General features: G+C 36.8%; 2 protein-coding genes and 2 long non-coding RNA genes across 4 annotated transcripts; 2 read left to right on the top strand and 2 right to left on the bottom strand.

Annotated features, from left to right (window-relative positions):
• Positions 1-2,713: 2,713 nt before the first annotated feature.
• LOC130986061 (uncharacterized) lies at positions 2,714-3,711 on the top strand. Its single transcript, XR_009089149.1, has 2 exons — positions 2,714-2,942; positions 3,409-3,711. It is a non-coding gene; the product is annotated as an uncharacterized LOC130986061 (long non-coding RNA).
• A 645-nt stretch (positions 3,712-4,356) lies between these two features.
• Positions 4,357-6,416, bottom strand: LOC130986060 (pentatricopeptide repeat-containing protein At1g79080, chloroplastic). The gene has a single exon (XM_057909331.1). The coding sequence runs from the start codon at positions 6,164-6,166 to the stop codon at positions 4,463-4,465; it is 1,704 nt and encodes a 567-aa protein (XP_057765314.1). The 5' UTR covers positions 6,167-6,416; the 3' UTR covers positions 4,357-4,462.
• A 4,955-nt stretch (positions 6,417-11,371) lies between these two features.
• Positions 11,372-12,339, top strand: LOC130986059 (uncharacterized). The gene is made up of 2 exons (XR_009089148.1): positions 11,372-11,576; positions 12,037-12,339. It is a non-coding gene; the product is annotated as an uncharacterized LOC130986059 (long non-coding RNA).
• An 893-nt stretch (positions 12,340-13,232) lies between these two features.
• Positions 13,233-20,619, bottom strand: LOC130986058 (uncharacterized). The gene is made up of 16 exons (XM_057909330.1): positions 20,383-20,619; positions 20,112-20,297; positions 19,593-19,769; positions 18,567-18,972; positions 18,294-18,412; positions 18,131-18,208; positions 17,695-17,835; positions 17,112-17,156; positions 16,339-16,505; positions 16,076-16,154; positions 15,915-16,000; positions 15,690-15,819; positions 15,296-15,428; positions 14,803-14,957; positions 14,043-14,235; positions 13,233-13,812 (listed from the first exon to the last, which is right to left on the bottom strand). Exons 1-16 carry the CDS (start codon positions 20,500-20,502, stop codon positions 13,610-13,612), a joined length of 2,418 nt encoding a protein of 805 aa, XP_057765313.1. The 5' UTR covers positions 20,503-20,619; the 3' UTR covers positions 13,233-13,609.
• Between the last annotated feature and the right edge of the window lie 4,420 nt (positions 20,620-25,039).

The following is a 25,039-nucleotide window of genomic DNA, read 5'->3' as shown; positions in this document are numbered from 1 at the left end:
TTTTGTATCGATTAATAATAAATATTTATGATATAAAAGTCAAAGAAAGAAAGTAATTTATGTTATATCTATATACAACTTTTATCGGAAACAAAGTTAAAATTAGATATTGTGTAAATTTACATTAAAATGACACTAATTTTTGTATCTAAAATAAAGCGAAATGTTTTGATTTAAAAAGCACGACATATTTTTATTACAATAATATGATTATCCATATAAAAAAATTATACATATAAAAAATCGTAAATTTGTGGGCCCAAACGGGCTAGCCCGAAACCGAGTGGGTTAGGGTCAAAACAATTTAGCCCGAAAAATAAAAAAACCGACTAACCCGAACCTAAAATAACCCGAAATCGAATGGGTTGATCCGAAACCGAGTGGGTTGACCCGATTGACATCCTTATAAATAATTAATGTCTAAAGCTTGAGGTTTTGAATTCGAGTTCACTATAATTTAATTTTTAAATTTCTTTATTTATTTATGTAATTTATTTATAAAAAAAAGTGAACTTATTTTTATAAAATTGGCAAGTCAAGAGGTTGCAGGGAATCTTGATCTCACTTGTAGGGTTGTAGCAATTGCATTTGCTAGAAATAATGTCTGCAATGGAAAAAAGGGGCACATCTAAGTTAGACATGAGATACAAGTATATATTGAAGGCCAAAATGACTTAAACATATAGATTAACTTCGACAAAAATGGGAGTACCACCTTTTGACGTGAAAGGAATACTATGAATATCCGTAATTGAATAACATGATACAAACTCTTTATAATTAATTGATACTACATAATTTAAAAAGAGAAAATAAAAAATGAATAGTTAATTGTCAAACCCTAAAATAATTATTAATAATAAATAATTATCAAAACATAAATTATACACATAAAAACGGAAAAACAAAACGGTCAACTAAAACATCAATGAAATTATGAGAAAATGAAGGCTTAGTTTAGAAATTTAGTTTAATTTTGTGTTAGTTGTAAGATATCGCGTTGTTTGCTCATATGATGTGTAATTCTGAAAAATTAATAAAATGTTGATTCAATTTTTTCATCAATTATAGTTGAATTTCTGAGAACAAATTGCAAGTCTATTTTATTTATTGCACTATTTTTGTGGGACGAAATGACATATTCGAACCATTCATCTAAGGTGTTTTCCTGCCAAATATTGGGCTGAATAGGCTATTTCGCACCATCTGTGTCTAGGTCTTTAACATTAGTGTTGGCACGAGTAGGTTATTTCACACTTCGTACCACTCGTTCAAACACATGATGCTACAGACCTTGCGACAAATTTCAAATTTTTTATGAGGCGACTAGCATGAATGTTGCGATAGCGACTGGGACGAATGGTTCAAATATGACAATTCGTACCATTCGTTCCAACACTTAGCGCGATAAAGATTAGGACGAATGGTGTGAAATGTAATATTCGTGTCATTCATGCCAACATTTCGCACAATAACACCTAGGACGAATGGTACGATTATGCAATTTCGTACCATTCTTTCCAACACATTGGCAAGAACGAATGCATGGTACGATTATGAGTGACATCGGAGACGACGAAAGATAAAGAGAGGAATTAAGGTTTCAGAGAGAGAGAGAGAGAGAGAGAGAGAGAGAGAGAGAGAAAACCCGTATTTTTTCATAAGAACAAGAAATAATGGTAGGGCTAGTTCCATTCGAAATAGTTAAAATTAGCTAAATTTTATTGAAATAATATTGGGTGGACAACTATTAATTTTCACTATCCTCAATGGATATTTCGCACAATTAACACTAATTAAAATTTAGTAATGACAGACACTAGAAACCTAAAAACTACATACATGTTATAGTCGTCCTTGGAGCACTAGTGGGGTCAATGAAAGGGCATGTAATGCTCAAGTCAGTATGATATTCATGCAAAACGAGTTGAAAGAAGTAAAATAGATAAATCGTGAGATGACAAGTAAAAATAAACCAAATGAACAAGTAGTATATGTCGATTTATCAGATCGTTCGGCTAGTTGGACGATTCTATTATGAAGGAATAGAGAATGTTTGAGCATAAGAGTGCGAGAACGTGGATCATGGAGGCATAGATAGTAAGCAGAAAAGTGGAGATTGCAAGGAATATAGAGAACGTGAAAGTGTGGATATGAATATAAATGTGATGATGACCTTATTTGACCTAAATAGACTTATGTATACCAATAGGTATATGGCACTTATGGTTGCCTCTGAATGCGCGCTTGGACCTAAGCAATTCCGATCTTTCGAAAAAGATTTCTTCACTTTCATCTCCGCTTTATTTACTAGGTAGTCGGCCTCTCTAGGGTGTAAGCTTGAAAAATTTACACGTCCCGTGTTGGGCTCAAATGTGGGCTTATTAATATGAAATTGATTTATACCGCATGATCGAGTTGTTCTGTGGGACCGAATAATTTAATTAGTTGGGCTTATACGAAATTCATCCTTTGTGATAATTAGTCTTAATTAATTGACTAAGATTTAATTAGGATTTTATTTAAAATTTATTAATGCTCTTCAATTTCGTTTACTAATCACCAATTAAAATGTTCTTAATTACCTAGTAAAATTTATCAACTCTAATTAAATTTAGTAATTAATTTATTGAAAATGAAAAAAAGGAGGTGCCTGCCTCATAGTGACCGGCTCATTCCTCAATAAACATTTAGCATTTGGGCCTACGAGTAAGTGAAATAGGTTACGGCCCAATACATAAGAAATGGTATCCGGGTCCTCAAATTCGGATCCTTGAAATTAGGGTTTTAAGTTTCACCATCGCCACCATCACCCCCTTATAAATTCGTAATTCCACGCTATTTTGCTCTATAGCTGCCGCGATACGGATAGATTTCTTCAACAGTCCAGCAAGTAAGAGAGAGGGAAACAACTAAATCTGTGAGCAGACATGAGGGCCAAGGTAAGCCTCCTGGCGTTGGAATTTGTTATTTAATTTATTTATTTTTTAGAATTTAAGCTACTTTAATTCTATTATCATGCGAAATCTCCTTTCGCGATTATCACACTGCTGCTATTAGTTTGTATGTTCATTCTATTTCTGATGCTAGTCGTAGTATGTAGGCGTCAAGTCATCCAGCTGTTAATCTGTTAAGGATCTCCGCTTACATTGTTTTTTACTTTTTTATGTTAGTGACCTCAAAGCGTTGAATACCACAGATTAGATTTTTGAACGGAAAGGGATATACATGTATAATTATATGCTTTAATGGGAGAGATTATAAGTTTTGATATACCCTAAAATTGTCTTACATGATCCATGGTAATTTTATTTCTTTCATTTCAACTGTGATAATATTTTAATTGATTGTCTGTTGATTACACTTTTTGTCACTGGAATTTGAGATTGATTATTGTGGTGTTTGCAGTGGAAGAAGAAGAGAATGAGGAGGTTGAAGAGGAAGCGCAGAAAGATGAGACAGAGATCTAAGTAGAGAATGAGGGAAATGCTTTGCAATGAGATTTTGTGGAAGCAATTTGTGTACAATGGCTTCCTTGACTCATTTCTCATCTTATAAAACTCTTACCCTCTTAATTAGTGTTATTTAAAAACATGAGACTTGTTTTGTCTATGCTTAATGTTTATTTGTTTTGGACTATCGCTTGCTTATCTCAACTTTATATGAATGATACAAGTCCTTCAATTTGGTATTAATATTTCAGATTATTCATTTTATGTGTTCTACAAGATTGTGATTTTTTATGGTGTTATTAGAGAATGGTGATATGATTTGTGCTATTTAATAGCCATCCGTTCTGTCTCGTGTTATGATGACACTTTTTTTTAGTTTGTCAAATGGCATTTTTAAAAAAATAGTGTCTTTTACTGACTCTTTAAACATTTAATAAGTAGTCTCTATCTATTTTATACTTTTAACACCTAATTCTTAATTTTTGTGCTCACTTGTATTGTGCCATTATAGATGGGATGGAGGGAGTATTAAACACATAATTTCGATTTGGTTGGAGTTGTGCCTTAAATTAAATTAAGACCGACTATGGATAAATGTTGGAATCTTGATGGGAGCCTAATCCAATGTTCTATGCCCAAAAGTAGGTATTTTGAAATGTGCTAATGTACTTAGAATTATAATATTAGATTATTATGTATGGTCTAGTTGATTGTGTTTTTCAGTATATTTATTGTTGTAATAATTTAAACTAGATTAAAATAGTGCGAAATTTGTTGAGCCATGGTAATTTGGTGCAAAAATTGTAACTAAATTTAGTGGCAGAAAGACAGAAACTGCACCAAGCCCCAAAGTTGTCTTGATAAAATGTCAGTATGTTGATAAATGATAATGAAGAGCACAGTATAATTTAACCAAATATTTCCATTTTCTAGAAATGTATATTACATGAAATCAGATCCCAGAAAAAACTTAAAACTCTTATCCCTATTCGAGTGAGTAATGTAGCAAATCAATGTGTTGAAAGGCCATCGAGATCGTATTGCATAGCGAGTCTTTTGAGAGTGTTACGGCTCATGACTTGCCTGATATGCAACTCCTTCAAGAGCGCAGCTGCCAAATCCCTGTGTTGTTCATAAATGATCCCTTCAACGATGATGGTGTATGTGGTCTCATTAGGCATCTGCCCCTTGTCGATCATCATCTCGAACACCTCCAGAGATAAGTCCGTTCTCTGGCATTTGCACAGCCCCAGCACCAGCGCGTTGTAATTGTCCACGCTCGGCTCATACCCATTCTCTTCCATCACCCTCAATACAGCAATGGCAGCACCCAGCATCCTCTCCAAACACAGCCCTCTTATCAGTGATGAATACGTGTACGAGTCGGGAGCAAACCCACACGACGTCATCTCATACAACAGCTGAAACGCTGGATACGTGTTTCCCTTCCTGCACAGACCCGAGACCACATTCCTGTAGAAGTCATGGATTGACGAGTCTTGCTTGTTCCTCAAACTCTGGAGGATGGAGAAGGCCTCCTTCACCATCCCCTCGTAGCAGAGCACAGCAACCGCGTTGTATGTGCCCTCGTTGGGGCTGCAGTTCCTGAAAACCATCTCATCCAGACACTTAACCACACCATCCACGTTCCTCTGCTTACACAGGCGTTCGAGAATAGGATTGTAGCTCGCAGCATTAGGTCTGAAGCTACCATCCCGGAACAGATCATCCAAAACCTCAAGCGCCTGATCAGTCCGGCCATGGAGAGCAAGCGAGCCAATCAGAATATTGTACGTGACTATGGATGGGGCGCGCTCATCACCAACCATCTCAGCAAGAAGCTCATTCGCATCCTCCCACCGCCCCTGGTTGCACAAGCTCCTCAATAAAATGTTGTAGCTCACAACATTAGGGTTAAACCCCTTAGAAGGCAAATCCCTAAACAGCTTCATCGCCTCCTCAACTCTATCTTCCTTGCACAGACCAGTCAACAACACGTTGTAGCTCACCAAATTAGGGTTCCCACCCTTGGAAATTATGTCATCCAACAGCCCTGTCGCCTCGTCCACGCCTCTCTCCTTGTACGCGGCCTCAAGCAAGATCGAATACGTGAAAGCATTCGGCACCAGCCCCTTGTGCATCAATCTCTCCACAAACTGCAGGCTCTTATTCAAATTCCCACACATACAAAGCCCTCTCACCAATGAATTATACGTCACCGTATTGGTGGGGTATCCGTACTCCTCCATTGTTTCAACTAGCTGCATTGCGTGCCCTACATTCCCCCTTCTACACAAATGATTCACCAGAAAAGTATACGCAGAGGCGTCTGGAATGCTGCCCGATTTCACCATCATCTCCATAACTTTGGTAGCTTTCCTCACTTTATTGGTTTTGCAGAGATCATACAACAGCTGAGTGGCGTTAGACACATCAGGCTTGTGCCCCTTCTCCACCATGTATTCCAAATATAGGAAAGCATCGTTTACCCTAAGTTCTCTAGTTCTCGCGTCGGTTCGGCCAGATCTCCAATTCGGCAGCGTGAAAACGCCGTCCTTCGGAGGTATGGCTGTCTGAGCTGAAGATATAGCTTTGGAAAAACCATTGTTAGAGGAGAGAGGCTGAAATTTAGGTACCTGCGCCTGCGCGCGGAAGCCTGCACGTTCTAGCGGCGAATTCGTGATTGGAGAGGATGAATGGAAGAGAATCGCCATGGATAGAGAATGGCAGTGAATATCAACTCTGATTAACTAGTACTAATATGGGAAACTTTGCAGTTTTCTGTGTCGTGGCATGATTGGAAGGCGGGCTTCAATGGTGAAAATTTGTACGAGGGAGAAACGCCTCAATCCTCATCGCTCATGCTAATGTTATCCATAACTTAATTCCTATTGTGGGCTGGGCCTCAAATTTACCCATTATCTCTTCCACTATCTTTTCCATTCTGGGCCAGCACCAAATCTACCATACATATTAAATGATGAGTGCGTGTTAAATAACGATCGATTTTATTTAGTGAAATTTGATCATGACAAGAAAATCTAAAGAATCTTTAGGTTAATTCAGTAACCTACCAAATGTTTTACTGAATAATACTGACCAAATTAACCCAATTCTAAGGAAGAATGTGTAAAATATAATGCTTAGGTTAGGGGTCACTGAAATTGAATAACACAAAGACACGACTAAATAAGAAACTAAGCAAGAAGAACGACCAAATATACATATATATATATAAAAGGGCATTTCAGATTATAAATAATCAGCAGTACATATTCGACTTTCTAAATCTCTATAAATTGGCCGCTACAACTACTTTAACACCTCAACTTGGCCAATCAGTAAATCCACAGTATATGTATCAGAGGCAGTGTTGTTAATACAAACAAAATCATACACCAAAATTTCAAGAAGGGACTCTGTTGGGGAGTTGTACTTGAAATAAACGCCTAAGCTATGACCACAGTTTAGTCAACTTTATGACTATCTTTTATTTTAACCCCTCCTAGAATAATCCATGAAAAACTAACCTGTGCAAACCACGTTCGTGTGAACGTTTACACGAGAAGCTCCCACTATTCTCAAGATTAAAATAATTAATTTTAATCCTTTCCAGAATAGCACGCAGAAATTAATACATGCAAGTCACGATAGTGTGAACGTTTACATGCAAAACTCCCACTTATTCACAAGATTAAAATATTTTTAATTTAGAAGTTTAACCGACAAAAGCTGCAAATTAATAACGAGTGCAAGCCACGTTCGTGTGGACGTTTACACCAATTATTAATTTACTTTGTCTTAAACCAACTGTGGAGGTCTATATCAATTTTATTTTAAAAAAATTGAATTATCCGCTTAGTCGTTTACTTCAAAAGGTTTACAGGTTAAATCACGTTGACACGGAAAACCTAAGCATGCATTTCTAGAACACATGTAATAAAATATGCTCGCTTGAAATTAAAACGTGCTTAGTGAAAAACGTGATAGAACCTAGCATGATATTCTATGCGCATTTACATTCATATAAGCAAATAAAACATGCTCAAAACACCTTAACGGTGATTAAATCCACGACATGCTTACGACAATAAAAACGTAAAAGGTGTCGTCTTGTCGTAGAAATTGGAACCTGTTCGTCCCTGTCTACTTTATTACAAAGGAAAAACTAATCTATTACAAAAGTCTTCGTCTTTAGGCAATCCTCATCGTCTTTCGATAAACTCTCGCTTTGATTCAGATAGACAGTAGATCCGAGCAGCCAAGCCAGAGCAGAGCAGCCCAAGCCAGAGCAGAGAAGCCCAGGGCCAGAGCGGAGCTCTATCGCCAGAGCAGCGAAATCGCCAGCAGCAAAATTGCCAGAGCAGCGAAATCGCCAGAGCAGCGAAATCGCCAGCAGCGAAATCGCCAGAGCAGCGAAATCGCCAGCAGCGAAGCTCAATCTTGCTCTCGGGTTTCTGCCTAGATTAGGGTTTCAGCAACCACCTCAGTCGATGCCCCCAAACCTCAGAGCACCCTTTCAACATACCTGAACCCTAGTACACCCTAGGGTTTCGTTGAAACAAGGCTGCACAGCAGCATCAACGCCGAAGCGGATGCTGCCTTTGCCACCATAGTCACCGCGCCTCATCCACCCACTGATCCGACCAGTGATGAGTTAGATCTGAACACCATAGACGCTGGAGTTAGAACTCCAGTGAATCGGATTCCGTTCATCCCATATCCTCACCATGATCAAACCTCAGCAGATGGAGAAGGCGCAAATTAACTACAGCCATCTACACATCAGCACCATTCCTTCTCCGCCAAAACCACGACCCGTACAAAACAGAAAACAGCAAAGTACGAATACAGCGGAAAAAGCTACACTAACCACGGATTTTCTCGTGGTAAAAACAGCCAAAACGGCAGAACATAAAACGGAAGAGCAGCCACGACAAAACGACAGAACAGGAAAACATCAACGTAAAACCCAAGTGATTTTACTACTCATTTATCCGGCAGAGCCGAAATCCTGGAACCACGGCTCTTATACCAATTGTAGGAATCATAGTTTGACGTATGATCCATTTGCCCGTGACCCATTCCGGATGCCAAACAAGTACATACAAAAATCACAAGTGCCTATTGCAAGGGTTCGAAACTTACTTGCAAATTCGACGATCAAAGACTCCAGTGTTGATCTTCCAACTTGTTCCCACGGTAGAGCTCGACGTTGGGTGGCAACGTGCTTCAAGCCCTCTCCCTCAAAGTTGGCGTCTCCTCACTCTCACGTGTGTGATTAATTAATTAGATTTAGGGTTGTCTTATTACTTATACTAGGTATTAGACATACCTAAATAATAAGCCCAAAACATAATTAAATCAAACCAAGCCCAAAGTCTTAAGAGAGGAGGGGACGCCCCACTTAAGGAGTTGAACCTTTATTGGGCCAAGCGGAGATCTACTAGCTTGAATAAAGTTTGGCCTCCCAGTGCTCGATTTTCTTATTCAGCCCAGAATAAAATCGAGACACAAGTATTAATTTATTCCACTAGAAAATTAATACTGAATTACCTCTTTATTCTTTAGGTGAGTCGGGGCTAGTATTAGACTTAATTAATCCCCGTGTTTAAGATATCCAATATCCATTAATTAATTAATTTCTCTGACGATCAATTAATTAATTAATTAGTCGTTTATTAATAAACGACATCTCGAGTGCTACCACTTAAACTTATTATCGTATCGGAACTAATTCCACCTGCAGGGTTTAATACGATAAACTTATTAAGTTCCTCGAGAGGATATTATCATCCTGTTATTAGCATGACACGATTCCTTATTGCAATATAATCGCATGTCAAATAATAATTGCTATCACCCAAAGTATCGAGTATATTGAGCTTCAAGAGAACTCTCACCCATGATAAATCAAAGCAATAGTCAATATATTATTTACACCGATTAATCCAACTAAGGTTAAGACTATTTAAGTCGCCGAGATCTTGATTCTTAATTAGTCAGAATATAAGAATTCATCTCACTGTGATCCTGTTCAATACACGAAGGTACTAGCATAAATAAATAGCCAAGACAAACTATTTATCCATTTATGCTACAATCTAAACCAGCAACTCGTCCATAGTTGCCTCGATTGTGAACTCAATTTATATCTCAACTTTTTTCAATTATATGATCTTCTGTGATCTACAACACACCATATAATCTATAGTATGAGATAAATTGGACTATAATAAGATTATGCAATAACAATATTTCAGATAGAAGAATCACAGTGAACAAAGGAATCAATGTATACAAGCATAAAGTCTTGCTTTCAGTATACAACTCTTCATGGAGCACTAGTGGGGTCAATGAAAGGGCATGTAATGCTCAAGTCAGTATGATATTCATGCAAAATAAGTTGAAAGAAGTAAAATAGATAAATCGTGAGATGACAAGTAAAAATAAACCAAATGAACAAGTAAAGATGGATGAACATGGACAGAGGCTCCGGATGGCAAATACACCACTAAATCCGCTTATGCAGCTATCAAATCAAAAAGGAGTGAATGTCAAAGCCAGAATGTTGATGTGAAGTCCTTGACGTCGGTGTGGAAGACGCCTGCACCGCATAAAGCTGTGGTCACAGTTTGGAGATTGCTCCGGAACCGACTACCGACTTGTGACAACCTGCGAAAGAGGAACATTAGCTTGGGAGAAGAGGAGCGAAAATGTCCACACTGTCACGACTCCGATGAGTCTACTAACCATCTGTTCACCTCATGTTCAAAAACACAAGAGATTTGGGATGGAATCCAGAAGTGGACAGGAATCAACTTGGCACGGCCTTCATCGACAGGTATGCACTGGGAAATGTTTACTTACTGCGGCAAAGAAAAGAAGGTTAGAAATCTTCTTAAAATGATTTGGGTGGGATCCAGCTGGATTTTATGGAAGAAGCGGAACGAGAAGAAATTTGAAGGAAAAGATTGGGGTGTTAAAGATTTCATTTTGGAGATCAAAGCTAGAACTTGGTGTTGGAATAGAATTTTCAGTGTCTTAGATAAGGAAATGGATTTCACATTGTGGAGTGATGATAACTTAATTATGCGAACTGTGTAATTCAGGTACCCCTGGTACCGCTGTTTCGTTTTTAATGAATCCTTTGTTTGATCAAAAAAAAAGTATATGTCGATTTATCAGATCGTTCGGCTAGTTGGACGATTCTATTATGAAGAAATAGAGAATGTTTGAGCATAAGAGTGCGAGAACGTGGATCATGGAGGCATAGATAGTAAGCAGAAAAGTGGAGATTGCAATGAATATAGAGAACGTGAAAGTGTGGATATGAATATAAATGTGATGATGACCTTATTTGACCTAAATAGACTTATTTATACCAATAGGTATATGGCAGTTATGGTTGCCTGTGAATGCGCGCTTGGACCTAAGCAATTCCGATCTTTCGAAAAAGATTTCTTCACATTCATCTCCGCTTTATTTACTAGGTAGTCGGCCTCTCTAGGGTGTAAGCTTGAAAAATTTACATGTCCCGTGTTGGGCTCAAATGTGGGCCTATTAATATGAAATTGACTTATACCGCCTGATCGAGTTGTTCTGTGGGACCGAATAATTTAATTAGTTGGGCTTATACGAAATTCATCCTTTGTGATAATTAGTCTTAATTATAATTGACTAAGATTTAATTAGGATTTTATTTAAAATTTATTAATGCTCTTCGATTTCGTTTACTAATCACCAATTAAAATGATCTTAATTACCTAGTAAAATTTATCAACTGTAATTAAATTTAGTAATTAATTTATTGAAAATGAAAAAAAGGAGGTGCCTGCCTCATAGGGACCGGCTCATTCCTCAATAAACATTTAGCATTTGGGCCTACGAGTAAGTGAAATAGGTTACGGCCCAATACATAAGAAATGGTATCCGGGTCCTCAAATTCGGATCCTTGAAATTAGGGTTTTAAGTTTCACCATCGCCACCATCACCCCCTTATAAATTCGTAATTCCACACTATTTTGCTCTTATAGCTGCCGCGATACGGATAGATTTCTTCAACAGTCCAGCAAGTAAGAGAGAGGGAAACAACTAAATCTGTGAGCAGACATGAGGGCCAAGGTAAGCCTCCTGGCGTTGGAATTTGTTATTTAATTTATTTATTTTTAAAAATTTAAGCTACTTTAATTCTGTTATCATGCGAAATCTCCTTTCGCGATTATCACACTGCTGCTATTAGTTTGTATGTTCATTCTATTTCTGATGCTAGTCGTAGTATGTAGGCGTCATGTCATCCAGCTGTTAATCTGTTAAGGATCTCTGCTTACATTGTTTTTTACTTTTTTATGTTAGTGACCTCAAAGCGTTGAATACCACAGATTAGATTTTTGAACGGAAAGGGATATACATGTATAATTATATGCTTTAATGGGAGAGATTATAAGTTTTGATATACCCTAAAATTGTCTTACATGATCCATGGTAATTTTATTTCTTTCATTTCAACTGTGATAATATTTTAATTGAGGTTTTGAGATTAAATGTCACTGGAATTTGAGATTGATTATTGTGGTGTTTGCAGTGGAAGAAGAAGAGAATGAGGAGGTTGAAGAGGAAGCGCAGAAAGATGAGACAGAGATCTAAGTAGAGAATGAGGGAAATGCTTTGCAATGAGATTTTGTGGAAGCAATTTGTGTACAATGGCTTCCTTGACTCATTTCTCATCTTATAAAACTCTTACCCTCTTAATTAGTGTTATTTAAAAACATGAGACTTGTTTTGTCTATGCTTAATGTTTATTTGTTTTGGACTATCGCTTGCTTATCTCAACTTTATATGAATGATACAAGTCCTTCAATTTGGTATTAATATTTCAGATTATTCATTTTGTGTTCTACAAGATTGTGATTTTTTATGGTGTTATTAGAGAATGGTGATATGATTTGTGCTATTTAATAGGCATCCGTTCTGTCTCATGTTATGATGACACTTCTTTTTAGTTTGTCAAATGGCATTTTTAAAAAAATAGTGTCTTTGAATGACTCTTTAAACATTTAATATGTAGTCTCTATGTTCACTTGTATTGTGCCATTATAAGTGGGATGGGATGGAGGGTGTATTAAACACATAAGTTTGATTTGGTTGGAGTTGTGCCTTAAATTAAACTAACACCGACTATGGATAAATGTTGGAATCTTGATGGCTTTTTGCGAGAGCCTAATCCAATGTTCTATGCCCAAAAGTAGGTATTTTGAAATGTGCTAATGTACTTAGAATTATAATATTAGATTATTATGTATGGTCTAGATGATTGTGTTTTTCAGTAATATTTATTGTTGTAATAATTTAAACTAGATTAAAATAGTGCGAATTGTTGAGCTATGGCAATTTGGTGCAAAAATTGTAACTAAATGTAGTGGCAGAAAGACAGAAACTGCACCAAGCCCCAAAGTTGTCTTGATAAAATGTCAGTATGTTGATAAATGATAATGAAGATCACAGTATAATTTAACCAAATATTTCCATTTTCTAGAAATGTATATAATCTTGAAAGATATTACATGAAATCAGATCCCAGAAAAAACTTAAAACTCTAATCCCTATTCGAACTCTGATCTGTGAGTAATGTAGCAAATCAATGTGTTGAAAGGCCATCGAGATCGTATTGCATAGCGAGTCTTTTGAGAGTGTTACGGCTCATGACTTGCCTGATATGCAACTCCTTCAAGAGCGCAGCTGCCAAATCCCTGTGTTGTTCATAAATGATCCCTTCAACGATGATGGTGTATGTGGTCTCATTAGGCATTTCAGATTATAAATAATCAGCAGTACATATTCGACTTTCTAAATCTCTATAAATTGGCCGCTACAACTACTTTAACACCTCAACTTGGCCAATCAGTAAATCCACAGTATATGTATCAGAGGCAGTGTTGTTAATACAAACAAAATCATACACCAAAATTTCATCGCCACATCCTGTGAAAATGGTATGCAGCAGCAGATATGCTTCTCCCCGCCAAAAAATGAGTGATTTTGTAAGCAGAGCTGTCTCTAAGGAGGAGCTTCCATTCTGTGATAGAAGGCAAGGCGCGCAAGCTCATGATTACTACTTAACCACATCAAAGGCTAAGTATGAACAATGTGTCAATGGCCTATTCCACAACACCGGACCTCCTCTCCAGTAATGATTCTAGAAAGTCTGAGCATAACTTGGGCAGGGGAGGAAGACTGTGAGATGGTCCACTAAATATATTCTTCCAGGTTTTTTCTGACGGCATTGATGGGAACGGCGTCTGATCTATTTTCAAGCTGAATTCTGGTAACTCACCATACACTGATGCATATCCATGTGTATCTGATCAAAGAAAATCAATATTCTTCATTATTATGAATCCACAGTGATCACAGACAATAAATCCGTAGACATAAAAATTCATCATGCATGACAAAATCCAGGAGAAGTCAGATTTCATGGACAAGAATAACTTTCAATAGTCTGATACACAGTCTGTCATTCTCTTTTAAAATGACACCAACATCTGTTCGTAAAAACAGTATGCATGCTTTAACAAGAGAAATCCTCACCTGTTTCATCAAGCTTACTGAAGACTCGTTGACGAGAAATGCTAAGTTTACTCTCCTGTTCACTGTGTGGGTTCAAGAGAACGTATTCATGAGCACCATTAATGTAAGCAAGTACTTCATTGGTGGCTTTTGTTCCGGAAACTTCGTCTTCCAATTCAGGGCTTGAATAGACAAATGAAAGACCTCCTTGAGCCTGAAATATTAATTTCCAAGATAAGATTATCATATATAAGTCTATGGTTAAAATGCTACAGTGAATGTCTTGTTACATAAAACTGCCAGTAACTTCCCAAGGCTAAAATCATCCTCCATAAAATAACAGTCCATCCATATGTTGTGGTTGGATTGAGAATTGAAAAGGGAATGGATCTCAAAATGAGAGCGATTTGCAACTATAGACTCCTAATTCCACCCTCAAATCCTTCAAAGGAAACGCAACCTAAGTCTCTTTCATACTGATCTCTAACTCCGATTCTTAAGTTTCTGCTCTCCATTTGATGATTCCCACTGAGCATTTGAATGGCCTCACAAATTGCAGCTACAAAGGAAGCTTAAAAATCTAACTATTTCTTTAGATAAGAATCCTGTCCAGTGGCAACTCTGTTAACAGCTATTATAAGCATTACGCAGTAACATACAGAAACTACAAAATAAATTAGATATGCAAAATTCAATAAACCAATAGGCCAGAAGAGGAGTAACAAATAAAAGCAGAAATAAATAGTACAAATACAATAACAAGCTAGTACAGAAGACCCACCTTGCTCACAGACCACGCCGACAAAGAAACCGCTTTTTCTGCATTGAACAGCAAAATCACCCCCTCTCCACACTGCAATGAGGCATCCGCAGATCCAATTTGCTTAGAGAGAGCAAGAACAGCAAAGGTGGAATTGTCCATTGAACAAGTGATTGCTGCAAAGGATAAGAAAAATCTTAGAGATGAAAAGGACAAGTATCATCCCAAAAATTAAAAATCTTATACAGTTCAAAGGCTGTTTACTACAAGAACTGGACAAAAAACCTTGCACGTAAGAAGGTAACAGTATGATTCTATTTCAACATACCACTATGCACTAGCAATAATTAGCTTGGTGAATTAAAAGGTCAAACCAGAATACTAAATTACAAAAGACATGAGAATAAGTCAAAACAAATCAATTTGGCAACACTGCAGATGTCAGTCCCAAGAAACTTGATAACAAACAAACGTGAAGAAAATGACATTGTCTTGAAGGAAACAGCACGCTTACCCTCTACGTCAAGCCTATAGGACCAAGCTGTACACAGCTTCGACATACTCCACACAGTCAACTGTGGATTCGAGCCTCGTGAAGCAGATACAAGATACTCGGACTTCCCAACAAATGTAAGATTTGTAATTGGCTGTAGCAATAAACAATAGTAAGTACAAACAAATCATGCACACCAAAAGTAAGTTAAAAACACTGGAGCGATTAAAGATAATTTTAGCTGTAAGGGTTAAAATACACAAATATTTCATCAGTAAAATACTGTTAAACGCACAATAATAGCAAGAACAGAAAGATAGTCGATCATGGAAAGAACTATTTAGCAGTAGGCAGGCGTCACAAGGGCACATCCAAGAAGTATGCAAACTAGCTTTAGACACAGTTAAAAAGTGACCTCTAGAGTATCCCCAATTACAGCTAGCAGAGTATTCCTGTCTGGATCCCACAAGGTAATAACTTTGTCTGCAGCAACAGCCAGGACAGACCCATCACTGGAAAATGCTGCAGTGGTCATAGGTTTCTTCCTGCCAAAAACAATTTTTGTTAATATGAAGCATCCATGATATCCATAAGATCTTCTCGCCATAAGAAATCCTGGATAAATGTCAAATGGCAATACTTGTATGATCCAACGGCATGACATGTCCAGCTACTCCTCTGAACAGTCTCATCTTTGGGGGTAAACTCATGTCTATGGACCCATACCTGCAAATTGGGAAATTCATAACTAAGAGCCACTTGCAAGTGAAAACTGAAAAGCACGCAAATTAGTCTATCTACCTTAAAATCTCCACCATATGATGAACTCACAGCCATGTGACCAGTTGGTCGGAAAGCGATGCATGAGATCCCAGCATCCCTGTTCCAATTATTGCAGGAAGCACGAAACCATTAGGTGCTTGAGAATGCCACATAATAATCAATGTCAGTCATCAGAAAAGAAATAAGCATGACTTGTCATAATTGGAAAAACCTAAATAGTGAAATTGCATATAGTAAATAGTAATAGCACACAACTCTAAACAATTAGCAAGAAAATAAACCTGTGGGGTTCATATATGACGGTAGACAAGCTAAATTGTTTTTTCTGCGAATTACATGACCAGAACTTAAGAGTCACAAGGCTGCCTATTCCTTCTTCAGGAAGTCTGGTTTCAACAGTGCTCATGGTAGAACCATCTCGAGAAAGAGCTACCAAATTCACTTTTACCTGCCCAAATTGAAAGTGGAATAAATTTAATACATCAAGAATGTTTCAGCCTTGCAATTTCCCCAAGACAGGCTATGCCCAAAATGAAGTATGCATAGTAAAATAACAAAATGTCATAATAAAACTAACCAAGAATTGAGCATATGTTTTATATAGGTTACAGGCTTACAGTTAGGATCTTAATAGATGAAAAAATAGCACTACAAAGTATGGCCAGTTACGCAGCATAAATAAATGATAGAAATTTCCAATCTACAGAAACAATGTGTTGGTGATTTTAAGAAAGTTTGGAGTAAATTAAATCTAACAAGCTAAAAAATGAAAAGTACCGACTGGCTTGGGCAGAAATGAACATTCCCAGATCAATAGTAAAAAATGAAAAGAAAAGGAGATCAACCCCAGTAAGTTTGAACATAGAACTCAAAAATGTCTCTTGATGTACCACAACAAGAAAAGAACTTTGACAACCTAATGACTGCCAAGCATTCTAGAAGAATAAAACTAACCTATAAAAGTATCTGCATACTTACAATGAATGTCAAGATCGATGTTCCCTACTGGAACATAAGTGCATTTAATGGATAAATAAAAAGAAAATTTCTTTACCGTAATTTCATCGCCAGGCTGATGGTTTCTCTCACAGATTTGCACCTGCAAACATACGAAGTCAAAATGATACTTCCCTAGAAAAAACTAGAACATAATTTCTTGATAGCACATTCCCCAAGGATGAGATGACTGAACAACCTTCTGAAAAATAACTAGTCATTCAAAAGACAACACAAGTAAAGAACTCTAAAAGTATTTTAAAACCATTGAACCAAATAGTTTTTTGAAATGAGTTTCAACACCCAGGAATAGGAATATAAGATTCCTTGATGAAAATTAAAATAACTCTATATGATCTCTCAAATCCAACACTCCAATCTCAATTCAAAGTCATGCAAAAAGGAGCTACATGCGGTTGCTCTCGACCAACCTCCAAAAAATGGAGAAAGAAAGACATTAAATTAAGAAATGAAATGAAAAAATAAACATTAATGCAAGATAGTAATCCAAACATTCCATAGATTTTTAGCAATGTACAACTTCCACCAATTAATAGTAAGTGAAGGCAAATATGATACTTGAAATGGTGGAATATTGATTAATATATGCAGCCAAACAGCATATCTCATGTCACACTCACCTCAGAAATTTCACGATCATCAAACAGACTATAAAGTTGGACGCGGTAGTTCTCTGCAGGTACTGCAATCAAGCCAGCAGTGGGATTGAAGACAACAACCGAGCCAAATCCCTCATACATATCCATATGTGAACTTGGAAGCTGAAATAAAGGGGAAAATATGTAAAGTTTATTGACAAACTGAGCCGTGCAGCAATTCTGTGTACTACAGAATACAGGTAGCATGCAACCTGCCATTTCCTGTCCATAACAATCCCTGTTGAAATATGTAAACAAACTGATATATCTGCTATTGCTAAGAGAGAGGATACTCTTTTTCTTTGTAATATCATGTGTTTTTTTTTTTTGGATTGGATAAACAAAAATGTTAAATGTTGCATCAGGGTGAATATCTAGCCTTATCAATTACTAAGGTCATTTACTTTAAATAACAAACCTTGATCCCTGAAATGGACCTCAGTATCTCCATCGAAGGCATTCTAAGCAGTTGAATTTGATTATCTGCGCATGATATCTGAAAATTTACTATTCAGAACTCATCCAAGTGAAGCAGTATGAAGTTATGGGAAAGAACAATCCAAGTATCTTATAATTCTTACGGAGGATAATGTAGGGTCCGGAGAATTGGTGAAATACAGAAGTGGGGATCCGATCCTCGGAAGAAATTTTTTCTTTCCAGTATCTAACTGCCAAACAACCAAAACTCCTTCTCTTCCACCTGGGAAGACGAAAAACCTTAAAAACATGTGTATTTTCAAATTACCCAGATGCAAGAAACAACTACAGAAAGATTGCTCAGCAGTAAATATCACCAATTATAGCAGGCACTTGCTTACACCTGGTAAATCGGCAGTAATAGTCACATATAATACCTGAGTACAAATAAGCACCATCAGAAGAGAAGAAGAGCACATTCACTTGTGCAGAATGCCAATGCCATGTGGTACATGAATGTGCATCATCATTATCCCTCACTCCTGGCCTGTCCTCTGCATCCGTGTTCAATCGGCCATTAGATAACTTACTACTGGAGAATGTTTCACGCCCAACACCTCTCCATATTAAGATCCTTCCTGTGACATCGCCTGCTGCTACCACCCTCTCATTCGGATGAAAAGCCATGGCAGTAACTGATCTTGTATGATGTAATCTGATTTTCTTGTAGCCAAGATGCTCGGAATCTTTTGCAGGTATTTCCCATATACGGAGCTTGCGCTTTTCATACATTCCAATGTACTTCCCTGATGGACTAATGGTTACATAACCTGGTTTCCGAGTCTGTTGAAAATTCAAGTTGTTTCAAAGTTAATGAGGGCAATGCAGAAGTTCAAGAATCATGAATGCATGTCATAACATTTTTTGAGGAACATAGGAAGTCAAACGAAACCACAAACCCAATATACACTTTTTGGTTTGAATTTTAAATTTTTGATGAATACAAACTCTAGCTCTATTAGTATTTGTGCCAGGTATGTCTGGAATATCTGTATATGTCTTCTGATGTACAATAATTAATAAGTAAATAGATAAAAAGAGAAAAAGACAATCACATCAAGTCATATAAGAAGTTTTTTCCATTTCTGATGTTTCTAGCTACCAGGAAATGAATCTAGAAAAAATAATCAATCATATGACTTTTAAGTTATGAACATGTTGTCCTTGTTTGACAAATCAAGTGAAACTATAGCAACTTTACTAACACTACACTATATATGACAGGAGAAGGCTAATAGAAAGTCTTCTTTAGACATCTATGGGGAACTCAACCAATTCAACATGATTATATATCCCATAAGGTCAGCAAGGTTCGGTGCCAAATTATGTGCAAATTATTACTTTATGATATCATAACTATTGTACCAGAAATTCAACCAAAAGTAACCCAACTAAAAAAGCACCTCAGCTAGAGTAACTCCGCCAACTAAACGTGACTTTGTCAGGTTACATTTCCGTAACTGTCCACCTAAAGAATTTGGTTGTCCGTCCTGTTTCACATCCTCAGTACAGATGTAAGCAAAAAGATCAGGAAGCTTCCCAATGCTGTCAGTTTCCTGGCTTAATAAACTTGGAATCACCTGAAATCAAACAGCATGTTAGGTTCATAATAGACATATATAATGACAGTGCATAACTAACTATCTGCAGATGCACCCAAAACAGATGAACAAACATCACAGGGTGAACTATGGCTGAAATACTTAAATTCAGCACAGCAAGTGATATTCTAGATAAGTGCCACAGTCAGCAACGTAAAAATTTCTAACTCACTCCACTCAGAATTATGCAAATGTTCTCTCCTCAAAACCTTCAACAAAAAGGCAATAACAAGCACAATACAGCATTCAGAATCACCTCCATTCAGACAATCAAAAATGTAAAAATAGACATCAATCTGGCAAAAATCAAGATAAAATCACCATAGAGTGAATTGGGAACCGAATGTCAATAGTCTTCATCAATTCTGGAGCGGCAAAGTCCCAATACTTGATCTTCCCATCGAGGGACGCCGTCCAGCAATAGCACAAGACTTTACTCGCCGGGTTAAACGCCGGAACGACTATAACCGACGTCACTTGCGCCTCGTGCCCTTCCAACTCACAAGTCTGGAATACAGAAAGATTTAAATAAAGCCATCGAAATTCGATTTTACAGTGTGTGAAAAAGGCATCCAAAATAAAAAAATGGAACCTGTAAACCAGTGGAGGTGCTGAATACGGAGACGGTGTTGCCGGTGCAAACAAGGAGGCGCTTAGCGTCATTTGAGAACGCCGGCGGCGAAGAGACGAAGCTCTTTCCGCCTGTAAACATTTTACTCACGCGACTACTACTTTCTCTCTCTAGTAATGGAGGGAACGAAAGAGGGTTTAGGCTTTTGATGTATAAACCCTAGCCCCCCTTTCAATCCTTTCTACCGCTTGTCTTCCTCCAAAATTATAAATAAATCTATGCTTAACTTTATATAATTAATTAACCCCTCTAAAAAAACATTATGTAATTAATCCACCTAAAAAAACTCTATAATTATATTAAATTTCTTCCATCCCAAGTATTTATTTTGTGACATATTTGCCTATGATGACTGTACTTTATATGTATAGACTAAGAATTTTATATGTATAGTTACTAAAAGCACATGCATCGACTGACTTATGCGGGTGACTCGAGTGAGCCAAACCAATGTGTTAGTAGATGCAAAGAGGGTGACTCGAGCACCAACTTATCCAGGAGAGTCAAAGCTCATCGGTCGAAAATATTAAAAATATGTTGTCGATGGTAGTAAACGGCTCTTTAGACTATTTTTCTTTTTCATTTTCTTCCATAAATACCTATTAATCTAGCACAATTTTCACATTAAAAAATCTAAATTTTCTTTTCATTTTATCTATTCTCTCATAATTTTTCTCTCGATCTCTCTCAAATTTTTTTCTCAAATTGATCCCAACAAATTCGATTTATTTTCTTCAAATTGGTGTGGCAGTCTTTTCGGACCATATTACCAATTGAACCTCATGGCGGTTAACTTGGGCAAGAATAAAGAAGAATATCATGGTTTGGTAGAGCCACAACTGTGGCTAGTGGCGGGGAGGGAGAACAGTAAAAAGGCGGCGGCAGGGGGGAAGAAGACGAAAAAAAGGGACGCCATAGTTACACGCTCAAAGAAACCGATCTTATCGCCCGTATTGAGATCGAGGAGACGAACAACGTCATCCGTGGTGTCGACCAAAAAGGCAATGCCTATAGAGGGAGGGTGTTGGACAGGGTAAACACCATGGTGCTCGAGTCGTTCACTATCCGATAGGTGAATTCTCATTGGGGGTGTGTTAGTGTTGAGGTTAAACTTTGGGAGGCAACATGGATTGAAGGCATGCAAAGTGGCCAAGTGGTCATAGTGACGACATGATGCGAAAGAAGACGCAAATTTTGTACACATCAAGAAGCATTCCATTCAAGTGGTGGAATATGTGGATAATTCTCCGACATAACAGAAAGTTCAAGTCCTTGTACCTCAAGAACAACATTCATTCCTCCAAGAGGGCAAAAACAACATAGAGCGGCGATTTCACAACGTCGGCCTCGGGCAAAGATATTTCTTCTACTCGGCTAATAGGTAACAATGCGGCGAATACAGTGGTAAAGAAGGCGAAGGCGGTGGCGAAGGGCAAAGGATCAGAATCCTCATGCCTTCAACCAAGTTCTTGAGCTTCATGGGCGAGACGCGAGCAAATCTCGCCGCAATTGCCGAGACTAACAAGAAGAAAAATCGGCTCAAGTGTGAGGCAATGAACAATACATTTTTGTTCATTGATACATCGAGAATGACACTGAAGCAACAAGAAATACATGCGCAACAGGTGGCTGGAATTCCAGCATGACGGGAACCACCAATGAGGATTGATTTTCATATTTTTAATTGATGCAATTTTAAATTTATGTCATTTAAATTTATGTATCTTAAATTTCCTTAATTTAAATTAATGTAATTTTAATCTAAGGAATTGTCTTATTTAAATTTGCGTCACTTAAATTAAATCAAAAACCCAAAATTCAAAACTAAATCATGTGATCAGCATGATGAGCCAACCCATGCAACACTTGACTAGTAAATGGGCCTGTAGCATGGATGACTCAAGATTAAAACAATGGTGACATGTTGCCAAGGTCAAGATAATAAAATACTATATATATATATATATATATATATATATATATAGGGGAGGGCTACAGTGAAAACACTTCTTAAAATATAAATATAAACATTTTTTAATGTACGAATTTTATCCAACAGGGTTACGAATTCATCCAACATGGTTACGAATTGTGAAAAATAAATTTTTGCTACCTTTGGGATTCGAACCCAGGACCACGAATTCATCCAACAGGGTTACGAATCAACCGTAGATCTTGATGATCTAAGGGCTGAAAATCATTTATATTTTATACACTTAAGGGCTGAAAATCATATATCTAATACTCCATCCGTCCCACAAGAGTGTGCATCACTTTTGGTGGTATGAGTTTTAATAAAATGTTAGATGAGTGTATTGGGAGTTGAAAAAATGATTCACTTTATTATCAAATAAGAGTATGAAATAAGAAGTTAGTGGTAGGGTAGTGTCAAAAAATGACAAATGCACACTCTTTTGGAACGCCCAAAATAAAAATAAGGGCACACTCTTATGGGACAGAGGGAGTATTAAAAAGTCAAGATTTGCAAACCTCAAGGATCACCGCCTGCAGAAGGTTAGAATCTTTTTTTCTGACGCGCATTAAGACACGTAATCCCAACTAATGCAAACCTCAAGGATCACCACGTCTCGGTCGATAATTTATGTGACTCAATGCGGTCGAGGAGGCACCATCGAAGTGCCTTATTTTCTGCACTTATGTGAAGGGAATCTTGAAGGTGAGTAGATTCCATGAAATCTTATATAAGTGCTCGATATTATCTCTTGTGGATATTGCTTCTGTGATTAGGAAGGAGTTTGATGGATGCGATTATGAACTTTGGGCTATCATGTCATGGTAAACTTAGGTTTTTATTTGTATATATATATATATGGAATGGCTACCGTGAAAACACTTCTTAAAATAAAAATAAAAACGTTTTTCAATGTATGAATTTTATGTAGAACACGTATGAATTCATCCAACAGGGTTATGAATTGTGAAAAATATTTTTTTTATACCTTTGGGATTCGAACTCAGGACCATGAATTCATCCAACGAGGTTACGAATCAACCGTAGATCTTGATGATATAAGGGCTGAAAATTATTTATATTTTATATTTTAAGAAGTGTTTTTATTTTAGTCATCCCCTGTATGTGTATATATATTATTTATGTTACTGGAATTAAGACAGGTTCAGAAACATCAATCTGGGAGGTATATCAACAAGCAAGACAACTGTGGGATGTGAGCTCCACTCGGGTGTTCGGTGCTGGCGAAATTCGCGACTCGGCGATATAAAGTGAACTCTAGTTTCAACCCAAACATCAACTGCTATGATATTGGCGAGAGAATCTAATGGTAAAATATTTGTGGCAGTGACGAATAAAACACCTCCCTTTTTTGTCGTTAATTAAGTCATTTTGCTGGCCATTCTAGTTGTAGGTTTATTGCAGAGTTTGTGCAAATTTGTCGTAAATTTTCTTTCATTTTGTTAATTTAGCCTTAGTTTGTCGATTTGGTGATCCAAATACTCATGGTTTAAAAATGGTTAAAATCCATCTCAAGACGTGTAGAGTTTTGAAAAAAAAGACGAAGATATTAGACGAAAAATTAACCAAGAAGTAAGAAGGGGGCAAGAGCCCTAGTCAGCCGAGGTGACTTGGGTGGATGGAATGAGCGAAAATGGACAGCATGGAGGTCACGCGCTAATACAACAACCGTAGCTGACCAGGGAGATTTTTACCTATCCGCTGCTGGGATTTTGGCTTTTATAAGGAGTTTTGAGCAATTTAAAACACTCAAATGTCATTATCTATGGGATTATGAATTATTTCAATTTCTTCAAGTATTTGGAGCAAATTCGTACTTAAGTTTGTAAGAATAATTTTATTGTTAATAATTAGTGTTAGTTGTGAATTCGAGGTTTAAACCTTAAGTTCACCATTACAAATATTATTGATTGTGAATTACAGTTTAAAATTTCGAATTTACAACTAAAAAATTAGTGAATTTTTTTTAAAAAAATTATATGAAGGATAAAATGGTAAGTGTGATTAATTTTTAAATTTGTTTATTTTAGTGGACGATTTTAATTTTTACTATTTAAGTGGACATTTTTCAAGTCAATTCCAAAATAATTATATATATATATATATATATATATTTATAAATTAACAATATTAAATAAAGAAATTTAAAGGGCGCACCGACTCGAACCCATGACCTTTGGCCTTAAGCATTAACCTCTTACCGCTTGGCCAACACACGCACACAAAATAATTATATAATCAGTTGGTCTTGGGTGCAGACGTCCACATAGGTTGACCCGTATTACATTTGTTTATAATAATTGTTACTTTTAATAAGTATAAAATATACATTTGTTAGCATAAATGCATACTTATGTAAATATAAGTATTTACTTCATACAATATAAAGTATTATATTTTCTAAACCCTAAATCCTATAAACTAAACCTTGAACACTAAGGGGGGTGTATTCGTTGTGGAATTTGATGGATTTCTATGGATTTTAAAAGTCTGGGTGTATTCATTCAAGACTTTTAAAAGTCTACAGAAATCTGGGTGTATTCGTTCAAAACTTTTAAAAGTCCTTATAAATCTGGGTGTATTCGTTCAAGACTTTTTTAAAATCCATACAAATCTAGGTGTATT

The sequence above is a fragment of the Salvia miltiorrhiza genome, chromosome 5, assembly GCF_028751815.1.
Source record: "Salvia miltiorrhiza cultivar Shanhuang (shh) chromosome 5, IMPLAD_Smil_shh, whole genome shotgun sequence".
NCBI lineage: Eukaryota > Viridiplantae > Streptophyta > Magnoliopsida > Lamiales > Lamiaceae > Salvia > Salvia miltiorrhiza.
This window is presented reverse-complemented; position numbering and strand designations above follow the sequence as displayed.

Bases quoted from the DNA above. Each gene is read 5' to 3' on its own strand.
- LOC130986060 (XM_057909331.1), bottom strand. From the start codon at position 6,166: ATGGCGATTCTCTTCCATTCATCCTCTCCAATCACGAATTCGCCGCTA.
- LOC130986058 (XM_057909330.1), bottom strand. From the start codon at position 20,502: ATGTTTACAGGCGGAAAGAGCTTCGTCTCTTCGCCGCCGGCGTTCTCA. The intron at 19,770-20,111 runs GTGATTTTATCT...GTTTGATTTCAG, and splicing joins GGTTCCCAATTCACTCTATG to GTGATTCCAAGTTTATTAAG. The intron at 13,813-14,042 runs GTGAGGATTTCT...TTCTTTGATCAG, and splicing joins CAGTAAGCTTGATGAAACAG to ATACACATGGATATGCATCA.